The 23,568-nt window shown below is 46.3% G+C and overlaps 3 protein-coding genes across 3 annotated transcripts; 2 read left to right on the forward strand and 1 right to left on the reverse strand.

Annotated features, from left to right (window-relative positions):
* Positions 1–5,042: 5,042 nt before the first annotated feature.
* Positions 5,043–7,161, forward strand: PtA15_18A180 (uncharacterized protein; the record flags this gene model as incomplete). Its single annotated transcript, XM_053164693.1, has 3 exons — positions 5,043–5,313; positions 5,517–6,728; positions 6,842–7,161. 3 exons carry the CDS (start codon positions 5,043–5,045, stop codon positions 7,159–7,161), a joined length of 1,803 nt encoding a protein of 600 aa, XP_053028677.1.
* A 783-nt stretch (positions 7,162–7,944) lies between these two features.
* Positions 7,945–9,528, reverse strand: PtA15_18A181 (uncharacterized protein; the record flags this gene model as incomplete). Its single annotated transcript, XM_053164694.1, has 4 exons — positions 7,945–8,062; positions 8,153–8,339; positions 8,430–9,043; positions 9,128–9,528. 4 exons carry the CDS (start codon positions 9,526–9,528, stop codon positions 7,945–7,947), a joined length of 1,320 nt encoding a protein of 439 aa, XP_053028678.1.
* Positions 9,529–11,922: 2,394 nt separating this feature from the next.
* On the forward strand, positions 11,923–12,725 carry PtA15_18A182 (uncharacterized protein; the record flags this gene model as incomplete). The annotated part of the gene is made up of 2 exons (XM_053164695.1): positions 11,923–12,536; positions 12,722–12,725. 2 exons carry the CDS (start codon positions 11,923–11,925, stop codon positions 12,723–12,725), a joined length of 618 nt encoding a protein of 205 aa, XP_053028679.1.
* Positions 12,726–23,568: the final 10,843 nt, after the last annotated feature.

Raw genomic sequence — 23,568 nt, forward strand, 5'->3', positions numbered from 1 at the left:
AGCTCAGCATTTTATGATTTTATGGTGTTATGATTTTATGCAAGTCAACTTTGAACACCCTAAATAGCAAGTTTTTTTCACAATTCAGTACTTATGTAAATACAAGCTGTTTTTTTGATGGTCAGATCAATGGTACATAGGCAAAATTGAATGAGACAAAAAAACTATGTACATAGACTATCTACACATAAATGAATACAAATGGTTTCAGTCCAATGAAAAGTTGGAAGCGAGTTAGACAGCAAGCATATTGGATTGATGAGAATGGGATAAATCAACATCTAAGTTGGTCAACTTTGAAAGGGGATATCAAGAACTTGTTGAGGTTGGGAGGAACTAACAAGGGAGGATGCAGGAGGAAGAACAATTGGGGGGAGGGGATTGGAGCCAGGCATGTTGAGAGAAGAGGATGAGAGTGGGATAGGATGGGGAACCAGCCAAGTTAAGAAAGAGGACATGATACAGGCAAGGGGATGGAGATGGGTAGAGGCAAGAGAATGAGAGCAATATCATGAATGCTGAAGGGAGGCAGAGGGAGGAAATGATTTATATGCAGAGAAGTCTGAACCAGGTGATGTCACACCCCCATCTTCACAGGGCATGGCTGCTTTCTTCTTATCAATGAGGGTTGCTTCCATTAATTTTTGTTCACTTTTCTCTAGGTGAGACTTACTGCCCAAGGGGTTACTCAATGGAATCATGGGGTTAAAAAAGCCTGTCTGCCATTGGTCTGCCCACAGGGCTGAACAGGTCTGCAATGTTGAACAATGCCAATTGTTGGTGATGGGCCAAGTCAAGGAGACCCAAAGACATATCAACCAAGCTCACTTTTTGATGACCATGCTGGTTGCTGACATCAGATTTTGACTCTTGGCTAGCTGTCCTTTAGCTGACCTCTTGCCAATTGATTGAACTTGGTGGTCAGATTGCAACAGTGTGCAGTCAGGGTGACCGGTGTGAGAATAAAGGTTGGTTAGTGGGTAGAAATGACCACTGTCCGCCTTCTTCAAGAATATATATATGCATCTGATCTGAGTGATTATTGGTGTCTCGACTTCTCACTGCTACTTTCTGCTAGCCTTCAGCGCTCCTTGTCAAGCCTGATCTATAGCATAATAATACGCGAGTGAATAAAGCTCTGCACTCCGCAAGCATAAATACACAAAAGTAAAGGTCACATAAAGCTCTTCTAACACTCTCCATACGTCCGCAAGCTTTAAGTACAATGATGAGTAGTAAGTAAGATGCTAGAAAGAAAAGAGAAGAGAAACCGTGAACCTCCACAGGCGTCTCCGTTCCCACCGGATCCCGCAGATCCAACACTTTCCCACACTATTCCGTCAGCTCCGCCCAATTTACCACACTCCGCTCATCTCCAACGCTTGACCTCCCACGTCGCCCTCTGTCTAGCAGCAATGGGTAGTTACATTATGTTACATTATTCACGTAATTTGCGTAACATAACTACCCTCGTTACCTGCAGCTGCCCGTTACATTATTTGTAACAAGGTCTTTGCAGGCCTTGCGCGTAACGTAACAGGCTCTTTTTTCAGGTTGTTACTGCGCGTTATCCACCAGATAACGCGTAACGGGCCAAAATTGGCCATTATCAGGTGTTATCTGGTGCTCTGCAGGCGCCAGTAACATAACAAACATCAATATTTTTTTGTCATCTTGCAGCGGTACCATAACGCACTGCTGTTACAAAAAACAGTAACAATAACAGCTGAAAAATTGTTACGTTACCGTTGCATTACTGTTATTGGCAACGTAAATACCCACCGTTGTGTCTAGCCCCCATCAGTCAGTCTCTTGCCAATGCCTCTGTCCCAGCTCCACCCACTGGTGAAACCCGCTTTGGCTGCCTCGGCTCACCTACTGATGTGCCACTGCTACCAGTCCACAAGTGTAGTACACCGTAGTCCAGCCCTGTCTTTTCACTCTGGTCCAAATATCCGCTCTGAGATCTGCAATCCACACAATCCATGCATTCCATCCGCGCGCAGCTTTCCGTAAGCCTTCTTAGTGTGCTTTCTGAAATCATCCTTAGTGCGTATGTCACTGGAATGCACTCTGCGCTCAGCCGCTCTGTGCATTCCCGCTAAAGATGTCATCTGATACCCGGGTACCCGCCATGGTGCGGGTACTTGTTGCAAAAAACCCAAAATCTGGACACCCGCACCCGCGCAGGGGCTGGGGGCAGGTACCCAGGTACCTGTTGCGGGTACTTGCAAGTACTTGGTCTTTTTTCCTCTCAGAATGGTTGCTCTCTTTCATCGCGATGATTACACATCTTGAATAAAAAAAAAGGAAAAAAAAAACATGTCAAGTGGTACCCGGCACCGCTTGGCGGGTACCCCATGCGTCTGTGTGGTACCCGCCAGGTGGTGCCAGGTGCTGTTTCAGGTGCCTGCTTTTTGGGGGAAAGGCGGTGTGGTACCCGGGTACTGCTGCAAGTACCGCTCAGCAGATATCAAAAATGTTGATCCGCAAGCTCTGAGTTCCTCCAATTGGGTCCCGCGACTCAATGAATTACAATTGGTTCCCGCGACTCAATGAATTACAATTGGGTCCCGCGACTCAATGAGACTTATGGCGCGCATGCGCAGTTGTGACGTGGCAGCGCTACCAGGTGCGCCAACCACAGTACAGTAATTCATCCCATTGGGAGTTCCACAGTTTTTGCCTCTTGCTCCTCAAACCAACGGGGATCACCCTTCAACCCACCAGCAATAACAATGGCTCCCAACCACAAAAGGCAAAAACCACAATTATCTGGGACATCTCCATCCCAAGATGACACTCTGGCCCAACCAGAAAACATCACCTCTAGTGATTGAGTTGGACAATGTAAGACTCAAAAGTGGTTGTGAAACCCTTTTGCTGAATGGAGAAGGGGATGAAGGAGGTGAAAGCTCTGCCCTTCTATACTACCAGCTACAAGACCCACCAAGGTAAGCTTGGCAAGTTTTAATAAGTGATAGGAGTGGTTAGCTCAAGATAAGTTTCTCGTGACACAGTATAAAAAGGTTGTTATTCAGTATGTAAGGGTTGTTATATGTAAGTAAGAGGGTTGAGTGGGTACGTAAGTGTTTTGGGTGATGGATGAGTATAAAACTTGATGAGTAATAAACTGAGGAACTACAAATGGGGGGGAGAGAGCTCCTTATATAGACAAATGTGAGGGATTTTGGCTCTAGGGCAGCCCCTGAGTGAGGTATTTTAGCTGGCCTGGGCTGTACAACCTGAGGGAGTTAAGAGGGAGTGGCTGTGTACAATTTATGCAAGGGGTGCATGCGTGAGGAGGGGCTGTGCCAAATGATGTCATAGTTCATGCAAGGGGCGCATAAGCTGTGCAGGGAATGATCATGTGATGTAATAAGACCAAACAAAGTGGAGTTAGAAGGAACTAGAATGTGGGGACCATTCAGTTGAGGGGGCACAGCCTGCAGGGGCAGTGCTGCATGATGTCATGTACATAACAAACAAACCCAAACCAATATATGTAGTGGGGATAGAATGGTGCAGGGAATGTGACTTGAGGCGCCTGACAGGTGGTTGACTGGGTGCTACATGTTGTCCAAAGGGTCTAACTTCCAGTGTAGTGGGGCTCCAGTGATGCTTCCAGTGGGGAATAGGGGTTACTTTAGCCGTGGTGTCCATTTATGGTGTCCAATGGATGGTATCTTGAGGCCTTCTATATGTACATGAGAAAAACTTTTGATTTTTCACATTTTCGAGTACCACAATGATGATTGATCTATGCCTAACACAAAAAAAATATTTGCTGGATTTATTTTTTTGATATGTATGCCTGCCACAATATGAAAGTAGATAAGTTCCAATTATATGAGAATAGTAAATAAATAGTTAGCAAAGTATAAAAAATTGTGAGTGTGCGGAGCAATATGAAAAAAAAGCCCTGGTGGTACCCGTGGTACCCGGCTTATGTACCCCTGGTATATACCCGCCAGGCGGTGCCCGGTGCCAGTTTTGTGGAAAAAACACCCGGGTACCGGCGGTTCAACCAGTACCCGGGTCTACTTTGACATTCTCTAGCGCCGAGTATTGACAAGTACTTGGTGCAGGTACCTGCTGTTTTTCACCACCAAAAGTGGACACCCGCACCTGGCACCCATTGGCAGGCACTCTTCTTGCAAAACAGGTACCCGCCATTGGGTGCCGGGTACCCGCAAACGGGTACCTGATGAGATCTTTAATTCCCACCCGCGCTATCTCCAAGTGGACATTCTACCACACCTGCCCATATAAATCACCACACCGGTTTCTGACCAAGAGAGCTTGCCAATCAGTCCACACTTCCTTCCACGTCCTAGCCAGGAGAGAACCCTGACTGCACATCTCTCCCAGCTAGGTAAGCCTTCCTTCCTTTGGGACTGAGTTGATTTACCAGCATTCTTTTCTATGCAGCTTTTTTAGGATAGAATATCTGATCATTCTTACTCTCAACACATCTAATATAAAGGTTTCAGATAATGGCCTCCAGCTCGTATCCATGACCTGGTTAGGTTTAATGATATCCAACGATTTATCCAAAATATGATCTTCCTCGTCAAAAACCTCTGGCGTCGGTGTGTGTCACCTGGAAACTGGGAGGTTTGTCACGTTGTACCAAAACTATTTTATTTTTAAGGGAAAGATATTGAATGAGCCTCTTCTGCGGAACCCACTCTTGGAAATCACGACAGTGAAAAAACCAACCATAGGATCGCTGATATCAAACGTCTTTAAATTGGGTAACCATGGTCCACGGTCTTCAAAGCCTTTGGGAGGGCCAGGTGGAGGGGATATGTTGTCCTTATTATCTCGCCATGTGAAGAGATCGGCAGCAAATGATGCAGCGTCGCATTGACCCCATCGAAGGTGGACAAGAGATTCAGGTAAAAGGTGAAATAATTTCGAGCTAGCTATTTTCCGCCTCCGAGTGTCCGGCCCAACAGCCCGGGTCACCCGGCCGGATGCAATATGCATGCATCCCAGCCGATTCAGCCGGAGCCAGGCGCCCAAGCTCACCGCATGGGATGGCAGTGGCCTCCGCAAGCTGGACCACGCACAACAACATGCGCATCAAGCTAACCGACTTGCCACTCGACGTGGTCCACATCGTCATCGCACACTGCATGGATCATCGTCGGCCCCCTCCGAAGTGCCATAGTCAGCTCGACCACAACGGAATCGGCCCCATGGGACAAAAACCAAGACCTCATCAGGAAGACTGCGCGCCCTATGCAGGCCAAACCAGCCAGGAGGGACCTTCCTCCGGGAAGCTCCCTGAAGTTTCGTGGCCAGAAGGTAAGCAGTTCTCCAAAATTCTGTACCCGTCACATCTGGGACCCCCGCCGTTGGGGATACAGACCCAAAAAGTCTAGATTTTCGCAGGGAAATCTAGCTTTTGGGGCTCCAGACCACTGCTGGGAGGCCCTCAGATCTCGCCGGGGAGTCGCCCAGTCAGCCTTTTCCACCCCCTAAAATATTCCACCTTCTGTCTTCTGTAGGGCTCCCTTCCAATCCATTAGTCTCACTATCGTTGGTCAGCTGCACCTTTCGACAGTGCGCCCAGGAGAAACTCTTCCAAAATGTGCGGATGTCCGATCAATGCCAGGCTTACCTCTTCCTTCGAACCCTCACTCGCTCATCCATTGCACACAAAGAACGAATGCCCCCAAGCGCCCATCTCAATAGCCAGGCCGAGCACAATGCTCGAGAGGGCCGGACCGAAAACGTGCCATCATCGGAGATCAAAAGTTCTGCTGTGAACGAACTAGCCCGACAAGTTCGCTCGATCCAGTTTGGATGGCAGGAATGGAGTACAATGGGGCTGGGCGGTGGCTCTTTAATCTGTGATATCCTCCGTAACTGTCCGCTGCTCAAAAATATCGCCATCGATATCACGTTCTACGAGTGCTGCAAAGAACCCATGCTGAAAGCTCTGGAGAGTCTACGACATATCAAAGAGTTTGTCATTCTGAGTAACGCCGGAGAAGACACAAAATTCCTCCAATGGCAAGCCGATGAAATAGTCAATCGATTGTTCTCCAAATGGGACCTCCTCGAGACGGTTGAACTCGATAGGATCTCCTTTAGCCGGCCGGACAAGATGATCGAGTCAGTTCAAAGACCGATACCTACCCTCAATTGCGCGCTACGCACAATAATCTTGCATGAGCCTCAACTGGACGAGGGGGAGCTGTCCTGGATGCTGAAGAGCGCTTTTGAGAGCATGCGAACACTCACGCTCATTACATCACTCTCGAAAATCGACAGAGCGGGCTTATGTAGAATCCTGAAAGAATGCACTGGCCCAAATTTAGAATCTTTGACGCTGGTGGTATATGGTACTTTCCGCACTTCCAAGAAGCAGCAAGTCGAATCTCCTGATGACCCTAACAAAAATCCTGGCCTGTTAGACATTGTCTTCAAGTCATCTTCTGCTTTGAGGAATCTCAAATCGTTGTCGATTAAGGGTGATCTAGTCGGATCCGAGTTCTTGAACCTCTTGCCTCAATCTATCGTGAAGCTTGGCTGGAGCAATAACGGCAAGCCCGTCCCGGCTTCAAGGCTCGCTAAAGTACTCTCAAATCGCAGGGAAAAAGAGGGCAGACAAGGCCCTCCTGAGCCATCTCATTCCCAACCGAACTCTCACTCGAATCACTACGTCCAATGGCTACCTAATTTAAAGTGTTTCTCAGTCGGCATGTCTTACTTGTGTCAGTTTTTTCTCTTTGTCCACTTCTGATTATAAAATATGTCTTGGCTGCAATACGAAGATGATGACACTAATAATTCCATCGAAATCTCGTGAAATGTTTCTGCTCGGTAGGGTCCGACGAAAAACGGAGATTAATTTTAAAAGCGCTGAAAGCACGAAGGGTGTGCCACCATGGTATCAGCGATGAAGAGGATTCCTCAGATGAGGAAATGTCTGATAGCTCAGACCCTCCCGATGGTGAAGATTCGGTCTCTGATAGCTCGGACTCTCCCGATGATGAAGATTCGGTCTCTGAAAGCTCTGACCCTTCCGGTGAGGAAGATTCTGTGTCTGATAGCTCCGACCCTTCCGGCGAGGAAGATTCTGTGTCTGACGGTCACGGCTCCGATCCTTCCGATGTCGAAGATTCTATGTCTGATAGCTCCCTCTAACCCTGATTCTAAGTGCATTTCCACAAATGAAAAGAAAAATATAGATGCTTATGATAGCATCCTGAAGGAATAAAAACCATTGTCTTCCTTTTAAATTTGACGACAAAAGAGTGACCAAGTCATGCTTGATCGATTGACAAACGATTGGTGCTGTTCACCATCAGAGCATTTTCCCGTCATAGCATCATAGCCATCAGAAGTATGTAAAACTATTGAAATCACACCACTCTTCGGAGCGTCCAGTGTGCATGTATCAAGGGCTAGGTTTGCCCGCCAGGCCTCCGAATTTCCACATCCGTTCTTGTGAACTCTTGAAGGGGCATAGGCCGGCCAGTCTGCATAGATTTTTCGTCGGACATCATCTTGGGTTTTGCTATCTCTCGAGAGAGCTCTTCGAAAATCATTGCAAGATATTTCTGACGCAAATCGGGTTTGATCAAGAATATCGCCCGCAAAGCAAAATTACAAACGGGGATCTCCACAGAGAATACAGTCACGAAAAAAAAAAACATATAAACCATAACCATGACAAGAAAATACCACAGGATAACAAAAAAACAAGAGGAAGGAACAAAAAACGGGCTGCATATGCCATTTTTTTACTGAATGTCCCGGGCGGGGTATAAAGCAAATGTTGAAGTGAAAATTATTCAACTTCCAGCGTTGACTCCGGTCTTTACGCAGACAAGTAAAACAGTGAAATGATGGTTATGGCTGCATCCAAAAAAATGAATGAATATGTGTGGTATGATCTAAGCAAGAATTTAGGATGAGATGAATTGTTTAGAAGGCAAGACGCAGTAGCCTGGTTACAATCAATGGCATCCAAATCATTCTAGAAACTCCAAGTTCTTCTACTCCTTGAAATAAACTATTTTGGTCGAATGATAAGGACTTCAACCTGAGCCATATTCAACCCCGAGAAAAAGCGAAATTTCAATACTTGGTCTGAAAGGATTTTACGTATCAAAGACGGGGCAGATCAACAAACCAAATTGTCATCATCGGAGTACCGAAATAAATCAACCACGAAAGAGTCCACATCTTGCCGAGAAAGCCGTTCACCTTACGGCTAAAGATTACCTTGAACACGTTCTCTAGGCATACTCCAGCTCCTTGACTTAAAAAGAATATTGTAGTCGTGAATTTCGGGTCGATCGGTCCAGCTGTCCATACTCCTGAGACAAAAAACAATTCAACAAATAAAAAGGGAACAAGTGGATTAAATTTTCATTCAACCCAGCTTCTGCCAAATTGAAATCACGTACCACATTCATGAACTAATCCTGAAATTGTAAAAGCTGCGAGTACTCCAGCAAGCTGCAGCGCTTTGGGATGCAGCTTGCCAGTCCCGAAACACCATATCAAAAAGGATGTAAATGGAACAGCGCCAGCTTCAAGAACGAGGTCTCTGATCTTTTGATGCCAATATTTACCCCAAAATTCTGTAACACTTGTAGCCTCCAGCGGTGGTTTTGAAAATAAAAACGGGCAAGTTTCTTCCAAATGAATCTGATCGATTTTTTTTAAAAGTGGTTGATGCTTCGAAAGTGCCGGCAAGAATTTTAATAATAATCTGTTGACCATTTTGATTGTAAACAAGACCAATCTAAAAAGGCACCCGAAAAGATCTAAGTTTGTCCATATGATGTTTCCGCAACAAAATGCTGTAATCTCGGGCTTGTACTTCTTGATCATTGGTTCCAGTGGGCCGGTCAGAGTTTCATCATTCGCACTTTTCCAACAAACCAATGCGATAATAGCACAAATTTGGTGAACAAGCAGACGTCCGAAGGTTCTCGATAAAAAGACCACGTCTGAGTAGATGTTGTGATTAATCTCGGAGCTGGACATCTGCTGCTTTGATCGATCGGAGCTTGAGCTGATTGGAAATGTTTTTATGGGTGATTACGGAAACAGGATGATAAAAAGTCAGCCGACGTGAAACCATCAGAGCCTGGCTCACCGAGGCTGAGACTTCTTGCGAACACTTGAAATGTCAAATACTAACTCAGATACGGGCGAAGTACCGCTAGTGAGGCCAGATGTGGACACCGGAGCAGTAGGCGCATCTTTCGCTTTGATTGATGTTAATGAGGAGGGTTGACTAAAGGTAAACAAGATGGATTTTATTGCGAGAGAAGCGAGCATAGAACCAAGGGTGAATCTGGCGAATGGCGGGAGCTGGGTTTGATGCTTCAAACTGAACCAATCTGAGAATACCACGCAGAGTGTGATAGGTAAGAGAGAGATCCTGGTCCATCGAATGAGTTTCCCTAAATCTCGGCGAGTCCCGGCCAAATTGAGCAAGCTGGTATGAATGGCCAACAAAACCAGATGCAAGAACACGCGACCGAGCCCGTACATTGTTTCTAATCCCCTCCTACACCATATCAAGCAAAACAACGGAGACATTATCAGCAAGTGCCTTAGGCGCGTCCAAGGAGATTGTTCGACCAAAGCTATAAGGAGATCATGCGAGCTACAGAGCGCCAATAACTTCTGATGACCCAAGATGTTCAACTCTGAGGAATGTTCCATTGCAGCGATTTACCTTTGTTTCCAGAGACAAGGAAAGAGCACGATTGGATGAGACAAGGAAAGAGCACGATTGGATGAGTTCCCGCTGTCCGTTCTATCACTTCAAAGCAGGAATTGCGATATTTATCATTTTCGTGAGTGTTGCCGGAATTCACTCGAGGGATTGGAACTGCGAGAAGGCTATTTACCGCCCTTCCGAAAAAGCTTGCGTTTCCGGAGTGCGGTTTTTCAGGGTGTTTCTCAACCCACTATATGTATTCTTCCAAACCTTCGCACTCATTCGACCCTCTCTCCTCTCTCCGCCCCTATTCCGGCCGGCCGGCCGGATTTTTCCATCCAGTGACTGAGCCAGCAACCCGCAATCAACACTGGATGAGTGGAGGACTTCCCGTGCAAGCCGGGACCCCCGCAGATGTCGGTTTAGGCCCAGAAAGCTTATATCTTTGCAGGGAAATCTAGTTTTTTGGGCCCTAGGCCACTGCTGAGAAGCCTGCAATCTTGACAGGAAGTCATCCACCAGTGGAGGACTTCCCGTCGGCATTTAGAGAGCTCTAGATGCCCCTATAACTCCTAAATTAAGACATCCACTAAATCAACAATCATGCACATGAAAGTCATGAGCTGTAGGGTTAGGAAAACATTTTCCCTTCTACCAAAAATTAAGAGTATGGGTGTGTAAATTGAGATCTGGGAGGGTCCCAGACTCAACAGGGTGAGCCACCCGTGGGCTCAACCTCCACGTCAGGATCACTGGGAGTCCACGGGGATTCCACGCGGAGCCAAATCACAGGTATACCCGCGGGCTGGCGGGTATACTATGTACTATACCCGTAGCCCGGCCACCCCGCAGGTACCCTGTTCCCGTTCCCAATACCCGCAGGTAAGGCTCAGGCTGCTTGATTTTGGTACCCGACTGACAGGTATACCCGCGGGACGGGCGCCGGGTTAGCTCAAAGTGGCTGGGTACCCCGCGGGATCCAGCCCTAGTCATAACACAGCATAGAGGTCATAACACAGCGTAGAGGTCATAACACAGTGTAGAGGTGGCAGTGTAGTGTAACACAGCTTTACACTCTTCCCTTCAAGATGTGCAGGACTCCCAGAACTGATCTAGAGCCTGAAAAGCTAGATTTCCGTGCAAATAATCCAACCTTTTTGGGTCTGAATTGACAACTAGGGGATCACAGATTGCACAAGAAGTCCTCAAGTTAGCCTATTAACACAATCCCCTCATTTTGGGGCCCGGAAGACTGGTACAGCAGGGACACCCAAGCATTAAGCTGGTGGTACTGTTTCACCCACCTTACTCTGAATCAAGGGGCTTGTGTTGAGCTAGCAATTGAAAGAATTCACTGAATCAGACCCAACCATGATAAGAATAAAGCCTCTTTGGAGGAGGGTCCCACAGCAGCCCGCAGGCCACAGGGTCTCTATCTCACAGACAAATTGCCCTAAATTGTTCAATTATGGCATTGATCCTGGTGGGCCTTAGAGAATCTCCAATGCATGCTCTAAAACCCTCAATAAGGCCTGAGAAAATGATGTAGCACCTAAGAGGATTCTACTTTATCCACTGCAAGAGCTGTATTGACTGGTAAAATTTGACTTATTGGGATTATGGTGTTTTATGAGCAGCTGAAGCGCCACAGCCTACCCGCACATAACATTGTTCATAGACATGTCACAGCTTCAACCCTTAAGGGGAAGCCAGGGAGAGATCTTACAGTGACCCATGAACCCAACCCTTCTCTCCTAGACAGATCATTACATGGTGTCCATGAGAGATTGTGAAACCTTCTGAGATGGGAAGTATCACCAGGGATAGGGAAATAAGTCCAGGACTTATCAAGCTGTATAAACTATGCATCTACAGAAAACTTTCCAGATTTTTACTCACGGGTGTCCTGTTTGGAAACCCGGGTGAATCCCGGACAGTAAATTGAAAAAAACGGTCAAGAACCGTTAAGAGCGATCCAAAAGGTTTTTGTCAACACGGCCTGCTGTGTTGAGAATCCTGTCCAGTTTTTGCCCAAAGCAGTCATGAGCCAGCTGAGGGTCTGAGTTTTCCTCACCCTCAAAGTACATCACCTTGGTCAAGGAAAACAAGACAACCGATTTTTTTGGATCCCATGAGTAGTTGAATTATCGCCGAGTAAGTGCTCAGGTGTCTGAATCTGGTCTACATAACCATGCAGCTCACACCTGTTGCTTTCCAAAGACATGCCGAGCTCCAAATTGGGATCTACTGGGCACGATCCACCCAATTCTGGACCAGATGATGGTGAAGCTGGACCGTCGATTTCAAACAATGCTGCCATGGCATCTGAGCTTGCGAAACACAACGCAGAAGCAAAGCGCTTGCAAGCCAAGATTGAGTTACACTCGTCGGCAATTCAGGAGGCCCATCGCAAGATGCTTTCCAGCCAGTCGCTCAGCAAGGCTTATCAGAACCTTGAAAAGAATAAGAAGAAGCAGAAAGCTGCCAAATCTTGCTCTAGTCACCAGAGAAGGCCCCACCAGCCAATGAGTGGAGACGTCCGTAACCTTGTGGAACGCTCAATCTTTGATCAAAACAAGAAACAAACTGAGGTCACCAAAGACTTTCAAATTTCTGACTGGCAAGTTCGTCAAATAGTCAGCAATGCACAAGAGGGGAAACCCGACGCTTCACTGAATCGCCGTGGGCCTAAGTCCAAGATCACCAGTGATATCTTGGTTTCCATTCTTCTTCACCTGGAAGAAGACCCAAAATCGACTCTTTCCGACCTCGCGAAATTAGTGAAGGATGAATTTGATGTACAAATATCCACTCCTGCGATTCACAAAACACTTAAGTCAGTTGATGTAACCTGGAAGACGGTTACACCAGTCCCTCGGAAGTGGAATGAGGCAGCCTTCCTCCAACAACAACACGACTTTGTTCTCAGACGTGCGACTGATGTTGGACGCGAGATTGTATATGTTGATGAATCTGGTTTCAAATCAGAAACTCAAGCATCTTGTGGCTATGCACTCTCAGGTAGGTTTTTCCACGTCTGCAAAAAATTTATTGCTTGCTTGAAATGAAAGCAATCAATTAACTTTTTTATATGTAATGTAGGTCAAGCTGCCCAGATCAAGACTAACACTTGCAGTAGCATGATCAATCTGGTGGGTGCAATGTCAACTAGCGGCTTTCCGTACTACGAACTGTTGAATGAAGATGGCAAAAAAAAGCAAGGGACAACGGCAAACGACATTTGTAATTTCCTACTCAGACTGCGAGACCACTGCGCATCTGGGACGCTTGTAATAATGGACAACGCTAGGATTCATGGTGGTGAGGACTTTCAACGGGTCGCCAATCTTCTCAAAGAAAGCAAAAAAAAAATTGAAATCAAATTCTTACCAAAATACTCGCCAATGCTCAACCCAATCGAACTTACTTTCAACATTATCAAGACTCACATCAAACACAAAGATATCCGATCCCGCCATGAGCTTGCAGCAGCAATTTGTGAAGCTATCAATGAAAAAATGACCTCTGAAATCTGTCAAAATTGCTTTGTTCACTGCCAGAAATTCTATAAGGCATGTAGTGAGATGCAACCTATGGATGGGAACATCATAAAAGACCCAGAAAATTATTTCCAAGCATTGTAGATTATTAGTTTTTGTTTTTAAATGTGCTTCAGTATGTACCCAAAAACTGCAAAAGACAGCCATGCATAGCCTTTACACCATTTAACAATTTTTTTAGATAGCTTACCTTGACCATGACTGTCGGAATACAGGTTCCGCTGCGCAAGGCGCCAAGAGGCGCAGGGGAGATACAAGCTTTGATGCACCGCAACGTAAGCCTCTGTTTCATCCCTCCAGACACAAGCCACAGCCTATTGATCAGATCGTCTCACTCCCGCTACAGCAGGTAAAACGAGCGACAAGACTCCGAGGGCGCAACACCCGGACTCGGAACGTAACAACGTCAGAGCAGCCGCAGGTCTCGAAGATTCAATCCTGTGAGTATTTAAGAGAGCAGTTTGAGCAGGAGATTCGGCACTAGACTAATCATTGCTCACTCCAAACAGCTTGCTATCTCATAGAATTACCAACAGCCCAGTCAGCCTCAACACTCGCATCAGTTTACCGAACGACGAGTAAGCTGTCTAGATCTTCAGTATCCATCACCGTTGCTAAACGCACGGAAGAGCTAACATGAGTGTTGCTTGTGTAGCCTCAACAGGACTTCTTCATCTCCGTCGTAATAACAGACAAGCCGCCAAAGCCAGCGTGCAGATATTCAGAGGTATTTCCCCTTAGACTCAGTTGCACTGCAACCATGCTGCATGCTAATGCAATGCACGTTCAACTCCCCAGAATTCCTTATTCTCATATCTCTAGCCGATCCCTTCTCTATCAGCTCTATCTCAGGCTTCGTGCCCTTCATCTCTCTTTACTCCATTCAGCTCAGAAGCAAGGCTACTTCGCCTGCTCTTAGGTGAATATCATTTCACTCTCAAGATATCTCCTTATCTTTCTACTATTGGCATTGAGCCTTTTCATGTACATACTTCAATGTGATTAGTTCTAACTGGTAATATATCTCTTAGTTGTCTAAATTCTTACAGATTTACAGTCTCGAACGGCTCAAACGACCTCATCTCAAAACTAGCAACTAGGAGCAGGACTGAAGATGCCAACTGCCACGCGCCAAGGTTCCCTTCCACCAATCAGCATGCCAAACCCCGCGATGGCTGTCACTTCGAAATTGAAGGAGGAAAAGGAAATAATTGTGATACCCACGTTCAATGGCAGCAATTATGCGAACTGGCAGAACGCAATGAGCGCATACATGGAATACAAGAAGCTCTGGCCCGTAGTTGAAAAGGATACCTCAGAGTCAACCAATGAGAAAGTCAAAGAACAGAAACTTGAAGCTTGGCTAATCCTCAACTCCAAGATCGTCCCAGAAATCTTAACCAGTCTCAGCAGTACGTGTGGCCGAGATCCTCACAAAATATGGATGCGCTTGAGAACCAACTACGCTACCGCGACGATATACGGTATATACAGAGTCTGGTCGCAATATCTGCGAATTTCGTACAACGACGACTTGCTCAAATACATTATAAAGGTTGAAGCAGCGCTGGCTGAAATCAGTACCATCGGTCTCAACGTGATGAATGAACTCATCAGCGTCAGCATTATCGAAACTATAACTGAAAGAAGACCGATAATCATGGAGAGAATACTTGGGGACATGGAAACGCTGGCCAACCCATTCTTACTCCTTGACAAACTGAGATTAATCGCCAACCACGAGCAGGTCACGCGACTCAAAACGATTTCTAGCGGTCCAGGATCCGATCCGCCTGCTGGAACAGCGCTTTCAACAACAACAAACCCAAGGAAGAGGCCTTTTACGGCCTGCAAACAGGGAAGGCACAATCCAGACGCCATGCACACAGAGGAGCAATGCTGGACTCTGCACCCTGAGCTTCGCCCGACAAAGAAAAGGGCGACCAACCTAAACACCACCACAGGAGGCTCAGGAGCTACACAAAGCTTTGCGTATCAAACGACTGATCACAAGGTCAAGAAGAACTCGGTCATCTTGGACTCTGGCGCAAGCCAGCACATGTTCAACTTGTTCAGTTACTTTACCAACTCTTTTGAGGTAAACGTACCAATAGTCGCCGGTACGGGACAGGAGAACCCAGAAATGATAGCAATTCGTCAAGGCACGGTCAAGCTCGAAATTGAAAACAGTCCAACCATCATTCTTCGCAATGCCCTCTTTGTTCCCAATCTTTCGACGAACTTGGTCTCTTTTGCTCAGCTCATCAAGGAACGAGCCAAAATAACAAACAAAGAAGGGAGAATGATCATCCGGTTGAACAATGAGCACAATATCTTGATCAACACAGAAGACAACTTGTTCAAGATCGAAGGTGTCAAACCACCACCATCCTGTTCTGCCTTAAACACCACCGTCATCGCCCCCGCCAACACCTTCATGACCTGGCACCAAAGACTTGGACATGCCAGCGCAGCACGAATAAGGGCGACCATTGGCGAGCAAAACATGACGAAGGAAAAGACCGCCTGCTCCGCATGTATGCAAGGAAAGATGGTCAAATTACCATTCAAAGGAAGCTTTTCGCCTACCAAAAAGACTCTTGAGGTCGTCCACGGCGATTTGGTCGGACCAATTCGACCAGCAACTAACAGGGGATTCCGTTACTTTTTAACACTTGTTGACCAGCACTCCGGTTTTATCCATGTCAGTCTCTTGAAAGAAAAATCGGACGCCGTTGCTTCAATCATTGACTTCAAGACAAGATTTGAAAAACAAACCGGCAATCAGATCAAGAAAATTGTGACTGACGGAGGGGGAGAATTCTGCAACAAGGCCCTCGGTGAAATCCTCCAGCAAGAAGGAATACAACACAATGTATCCCCTCCTTACACTCCGCAGCACAATGGAATCGCCAAACGAGCAAACAGAACGATAATCGAAATGACTCAATGCATTCTTCTGCATTCCCGCATGGCGGCAGAATGGTGGGGGGAGGCAGTGATCACTGCTGCCGCTACAACTAATTCACTACCTTCGCTGTCAAAATCCAGGACAGCACCCGTCACCCTCTTCCTGAAATTGCGCCCGAGCATTGATTTCTTTAAACCATTCGGCTGACGCGCTTGGATCCTCAAGGACAAAGTCAAGCGGGACAACAAGTTCGACCCCATTGCTTGGGAAGGCACCCTAATAGGCTATGCCAACGACTTCTCCGCCTATCGCATCCTGCGTCATGAGGATCAGACAATAGTGATCACAAGGCAAGTCAGATTTCAAGAGAACTTTTTTCCGGTCTGCCGAGCGATAAACAGAAGTCATGAGGCGCGAGAAAAGTCCGAATCAGCTCTGCCATTCTTCAACTCGGACCCCATCCTTCCATTTGATGAATCTCCGAGCGTTGATCATGATGAATCACAAGCAACAATTGGAATAGAAGAGGAATTCAATCAGCCCCCGGTGGAATCACATCCAATCAGTCCTGAACCCGGAAAACGCTGGGTGTATGTCAAAGACTTCACTCCTGCAGAAAATATCGACAGCTTGGTATCGCAAGACAACATCATTGAGGGAAAACGGTCTGGCAGACCCGTTTGCTATGTGGCCATCTCGAATGATCCAAAATCTCACCATAACGCAATGAAGTGCCAGGACAGTCAAAAATGGATTGAAGCAGAACTGAAAGAGATAAACAACATGAGAAAGCACCAAGTCTGGATTGAAAGGAAAAGAAGACCCACTGACAATCCAATCGCATCCACCTGGGCCTATCGCAAGAAGCTCGGCCCGGACAACCAGGTTGTTGAATACAAGGCGAGAATCTGCGCCCAAGGGTTCCGTCAAACGTTTGGTGTCAACTTCAAACTAAAGTATGCTCCAACTGGGAAGCCTGCATCTCTTCGTCTCATCCTATCTTTTGCGGTCAACAACAACCTACTCATTCACCAGCTCGACGTGAGAAGCGCGTTTTTGACTTGTCCGCTTCAAGACACGGTGACCCTGATCCCTCCTCAAGGCTACAACTGCCCGACGGGAACAATCTTTGAGCTCAAAAAGGCCATCTACGGACTCAAGCAGGCATCTCTAGTCTGGTACAAGAGACTAAGTGACTACCTGAAGACCATTGGCTTCTCTGCCTCAGTGGCAGATCCCTGCGTGTTCTTTCAAACTTCCGGCACCCCCACCTGGCTGTATTGCCACGTTGATGACATTGTTGTTGTCAGCAGCAACCCTGCTGTCTTTAAGGATGAGATGGAACGGGAGTTCGATATCAAGTATCTCGGCAAGGCGTCATTTCTACTAGGAATGAACATTGACAGAACCAAAAATCACCTTCACATTCATCAAACCCAATACATTGAAAGAAAACTGTCCGAATTCAGCCTTGACTCGGCAACACCTGCCTCGTGCCCGATGAACCCAAGAACTCATCTCAGATCAGCAACAACGAATGAGATTGAGGAACTAGCGAAACTCAATGTGAACTATTGAGCTTTGATCGGATCGCTCAACTATCTAAGCGTCCTCACCCGCCCAGACATCTCGTACGCTGTCAGTGTCCTATCTCAGCACCTGGAGAAACCAGGCATACAGCACTACCAGGCTGCGCAACAGGTGTTTCGCTACCTCCTCGGCACGAAACATGTGGGGCTTGTCTTCACTAAGTCACCCAGCCTAGAAGTTCGAGCACATGTCGACTCGGACTGGGGCAACTGTCCAGACACGAGAAGATCGGCCACCGGATATGCAGTTCTGACAAGATCACAACTCATCTCCTGGAAGGCATCCAGGCAATCCACCGTATCACTCTCATCGACAGAAGCAGAGTACAAGGCTCTGTCAGACCTAGGTCGTGAAATAGCATGGCTATCAAATCTCATCAAGGAAATAGGCCTTGACTACACGCCCCATCAGCTGTTTGTAGGCATTGACAATCAAGGCGCAATTGACCTAGCAAAAAGTGAAATTTTGCAAAACGGATTCCGCACCAAGCACATGGACATCAGACTTCACTTTGTCCGTGAACTTGTCACTTCAAAGCTCATCGTCCTCCACTACATCCAAACGATCAACAACTTCGCAGATTTCCTGACCAAGCCAACTGGAAGATGCTCAATCAGAAGATCTCTCCAAGCCATCGGAGTCATCACAGCCCCTTCTTCTGCCTCGAGCATACCTGCTCAAGGCAACCCAGCCTGTCGGAATACAGGTTCCGCTGCGCAAGGCGCCAAGAGGCGCAGGGGAGATACAAGCTTTGATGCACCGCAACGTAAGCCTCTGTTTCATCCCTCCAGACACAAGCCACAGCCTATTGATCAGATCGTCTCACTCCCGCTACAGCAGGTAAAACGAGCGACAAGACTCCGAGGGCGCAACACCCGGACTCGGAACGTAACAACGTCAGAGCAGCCGCAGGTCTCGAAGATTCAATCCTGTGAGTATTTAAGAGAGCAGTTTGAGCAGGAGATTCGGCACTAGACTAATCATTGCTCACTCCAAACAGCTTGCTATCTCATAGAATTACCAACAGCCCAGTCAGCCTCAACACTCGCATCAGTTCACCGAACGACGAGTAAGCTGTCTAGATCTTCAGTATCCATCACCGTTGCTAAACGCATGGAAGAGCTAACATGAGTGTTGCTTGTGTAGCCTCAACAGGACTTCTTCATCTCCGTCGTAATAACAGACAAGCCGCCAAAGCCAGCGTGCAGATATTCAGAGGTATTTCCCCTTAGACTCAGTTGCACTGCAACCATGCTGCATGCTAATGCAATGCACGTTCAACTCCCCAGAATTCCTTATTCTCATATCTCTAGCCGATCCCTTCTCTATCAGCTCTATCTCAGGCTTTGTGCCCTTCATCTCTCTTTACTCCATTCAGCTCAGAAGCAAGGCTACTTCGCCTGCTCTTAGGTGAATATCATTTCACTCTCAAGATATCTCCTTATCTTTCTACTATTGGCATTGAGCCTTTTCATGTACATACTTCAATGTGATTAGTTCTAACTGGTAATATATCTCTTAGTTGTCTAAATTCTTACAATGACAAGTATTAACTAATGTTAAAAAAATAATTTCAAAAATAAACCTTCCTGAAAATGTGGACAAGTTCTGGTTAATTTGAGGACAAAAAAAATCAAGATCAGGACAAGAATTTTTGAAAAAGAGACCAACTTTTTTGAATCATGGGACAGAAATAATACAAAACAAGACAAGAATAGTAAAAGAGAGGAAGTCAATATTGAAAATGTGGACATGAATTTGGAATAACCGGACAGCTGAAATGATAATATAGGACAGTTTTCTGTAGATGCATAGTATAAAGTTTGATAGGGAGTTTGAACCCTTTTCCCTATTATAGGTCCCCACATAGAGACTGTGGTGTCTGTGGTTTTGGGAACCATCTTAGCCCTGACAAACCTCCATTTCCCCTTAGATAATTAATTACACATCACTTGTGAACCTGAAAGGGTAATTTCCAGCACTTTCTTGTAACCTAGCTTTGTGCACAGGTAGTCATCCACTGACCATTCACCAGTCCCTCCCATGGGGCTGCTGATTATCTTTTCAATACCCTTTTGAGCTTGTTACCACAACTGAATTTGTTTCTTCAACTCCTGTACACCAAGTTATGCAAGATAATTAAATTTTCCAACACTTCACACCGGCCTCTTGATTTCCGCCAAATTTTACTGCTTCCAAATAACTTCTTTGGAGCCTTGGATAGCACCTTGCAGCCCTTTCCTCACAAGGAAGGGGCCACTAAAGCTTGTTGTTGGAGGACACTTTAGTCTGATCTGCATCAGAGAGCCTCAGCGAAGAAAGGCTGTGAGCCATGTCACTGCATTCTTTCCAAAGTAATTGCATGGAAGCAGCATTTTCTGCTTTTAATTACATTAAAATGAATATTTTTCAACCTTTTCAATTCTGAATCACAATGGATGCATTGCTTGATATACAGTAGTGAAACAACCCTCCATTTGTTGGAGCAAGCTCAGCAGGGATTTTGCAAGGATGTCTAGCAGCCATCTGGGGGGATAGAAATCTGATTAGTGGATGTCTGCCTTTGCAAGAAGATAGCCTAGGTACAAGGCTGCACCACTCATGTCCCTTTTAAGGAAAAAAATGGATGTGAGATAGTGGATCAAAGGAAAAATGGGGGTTGGTCTGGCCCAAGGCCCGTCAGCTCTCACACCAGAATTTGCGGCTTGGGGGAAAGAACAAGCTTATCTACTTCCTTCCAAGGGGGGGCCAAAGCGCCCTCTGCAGGAGACACTTATACCTAAGCAGTGAAAGTTAGGGTGGCAGGAACAGAAAATCATCCTTGATGCCAGTGCTCATTTTTGAATCAGTTTTTTACATCCCCCATTTGTATATTTTTCCGCGGAGTCTTAGAGATAAAGGAGAAGCATGGCTTCATCTTAATCCTACCCACATTCCCTCATCATCCCATTTCTTGTTTTCCAAATGCTTCAAGCGCACAAGTGATGGAAAAATGCACCAAACCCCAAAATATCATATCACACTACTGACACATACATGCAGGTCAAGTTACAAAGCTGGCATCAGCTAGGATAACTGAAAAGGATATGTCAGGTGGATTTTCAAACTCAAAAGTTCAAAATGATATTTGGGCACTTTATGAAATTACTCACTTCCCCTTCCGGGGTAAGTTGGATGGTTTGTTGCTTTGATTACACAAAGAAGAAAGCAGATAATGAAAATTTTGCAATGGCAGTCAGTCCCCTCCGCAACATGAAGATCTTTCATTTACTGAAAAAAAAGGAGAATTAACTTGATAACATGAGGAAAAAATTGTGAGATTACTCAAAAAAAGTGGGATTTTTTCAAAAAAAAAAAAAAACCAAGTTCCTCCTGCGCTGAAGATCACCGCTTGCAGGCTGCATTAAGTTCAGGGCAAGCCTATTTGTGAGACAGAGACCCTGTGGGGCTCTCATTCAGAGAGGTTTCAGCTTGTACTTGCAACACCATATCTTTCCCGGGGCATGGAAGTTGGTTTACACAAAAACCTCAAGATCCTCACACACAAGACACTGTTGCTTGGGAATATGTAAGTCCCTCCTCCCTGCAGGCAAGGTTTGTGCGTCACACCTCAACAAGGTCCCCTTGCTCACCACAAGGGACAAGGGACTCAGATAAGTTGGACCCAAACTCTGATCTCCCGCATGGGGAGGGACTTGATAAGTTAGCCTCCTCAGCAAAACAACACCCCTCTGTAATGGGAGTTCTGGGCCCCTGGCCACATGGTTCAGTACTGAAATGAATATCATCAATTCAATTACCCATCATACAGACGGCTGTTTTTTTGATAGGCTTGTAACAAGATGATGAAGAATGTGGGTATGGGGTTGAGGAAGTTCTAGAAGTTGTAATGGTGGTGAAGCGGATCTTGATTTTACAACCAGACCTGCTAATGTCACCTAGCAGGCTGAAAAGCTTAAGAAGCCTCTCTGGAGGTGTTGCGGGGGCAACACTCTTGTAGAGAGGCTTATGCGCAAAGTTGGGTTGTGGGGCTGGCAGCATTGCAAAATCACTCAGGGTGTAAATGGGTTGGGTTGACCCAAAACAATCTGCCTCAACCCAACCCGACCCGCGCTAAACACCAGGTTTGGTTTGGGCGCTGTTTTTTTGGCCCAAACCCAACCCATTTACACCCTGAAAAATCACTCAAATTACCTCTTTAGAAATTATTTCTGGAACACAACACACTTGGTTGACTATCCCAACAGATGGAATTCATATTTTTCCCAATGTGCACCTTTTGTGATATGTAGCTTTCTCATAGTCATACCTTGTGAACCTGATTTTCGAGTGACAAACAAAAATCAAGTCAAACTCCTCTTTTTTACAGTGCAATGCCTTATTACACTTCATGGCAAATGAATTATTAATTCAGTTTGGCCAGAAAAGAATAAGAAAATGCACAAGAGATTTTATTTAGGGTTTTTACTACATATCATGGGGTTTAATTCTGACAGTCAAGAAGGATTCACCAAAAACAGCAACTTTCAAAAAAAGGTATAACACCAGGAAAAAACAATGTTCCATTGACAGAAAGTGACATTTGAAAATCTCCAGCCATCTATCCGGAGCAATCACATCATGGTGTGAATACTAGAATTGAGTATGTATACATTTATCTGCCTTGCACATCCAGCAGCTGCTAGTGTAGCTCATTCCTCTGCGTGCGCAGCTTCTCATGTGCAGATTCTCAGCTAAGCAACACCTGAGTTTCTCACATTGACCTTCTTGAACCTTCCTTTCCTTCAACACGCCTATGTATGTGCACATCTTGATACATACCCTACACATCTTGATACATACACTACACATCTTGATACATAGATACACCCTCAATGACCAGTGCATATGTACCAGTACCAGCTACTAGGGGGTTTCAAAGTAGACCCGCGCGTGCATGCAGGTCACTTTGCATAACCCAGTTTTGTGGGGAGACTGCAAGTCAATGTTCAACATTTGAGTTGAACACCGGCTTGCCTTGCCTTGGAAATGGCATGCGCGGGTCTACTTTGAATCCCGCTATTCATTGGTGAACACTTCACTAGCTACAATCCCCTTGTTTTGGGGGCCTGGGGAAATGGTGCCTCAGAGGTGCTTTGTGCCAACCCAGTCACCACCCACCCACCCTGGCATATTACACGCATGGGGGAATCACCCAGACCATATGGATCACCAATCCCCCAAGCACATTCCCTTTCTCCTCTGCTCTGGGAGGATTTCCCTCCTCTCAAGCCAAAGAGACCCAGAATAAATTCTGAAGTGTCTCTCAAAGGCTTGGGGACATGGGGTGCAAAGCCCTCCAGCTTACAACTAAAGCCCCTCCGAGACGGTTGACCAAAAAGCCTGCTTGGTAAATGTGACCAACTAGGATTCAAGGATCTAGGCTACTTTGGTTATTTTTAAGGTGCATGGATGCCACTGTGGCGTCCAATAACCACATGTCCCAGTCACGCCCTCTTACATAGCACACCCCTGGGATGCATGCAAGTGCTATCTGGGTGCCCCAGCAGGACCAAACTGGTGCGTATGGGCCTGAAGGAGCCTCATTGTGACACTCCTTGGGGCTGCTCAGGTAGGGAATAACGATTTGGACCTGTTGCTAGGTACCTGGCACCACCAGGCGGTGCCTGGTGCCTGTTTTTTTGTGAAAAGTGGGGGGGGGGGGGGGGTACCCAGGTACCCCTTGAGATAGCTCAAGTGCCTCCCAATGCCGCAGGGGCTGGAGCCCGTGCCTAATACATTGCACCCGGCGAGCCGGACTTTGTGAA

This window comes from Puccinia triticina, chromosome 18A (genome assembly GCF_026914185.1).
Source record: "Puccinia triticina chromosome 18A, complete sequence".
NCBI lineage: Eukaryota > Fungi > Basidiomycota > Pucciniomycetes > Pucciniales > Pucciniaceae > Puccinia > Puccinia triticina.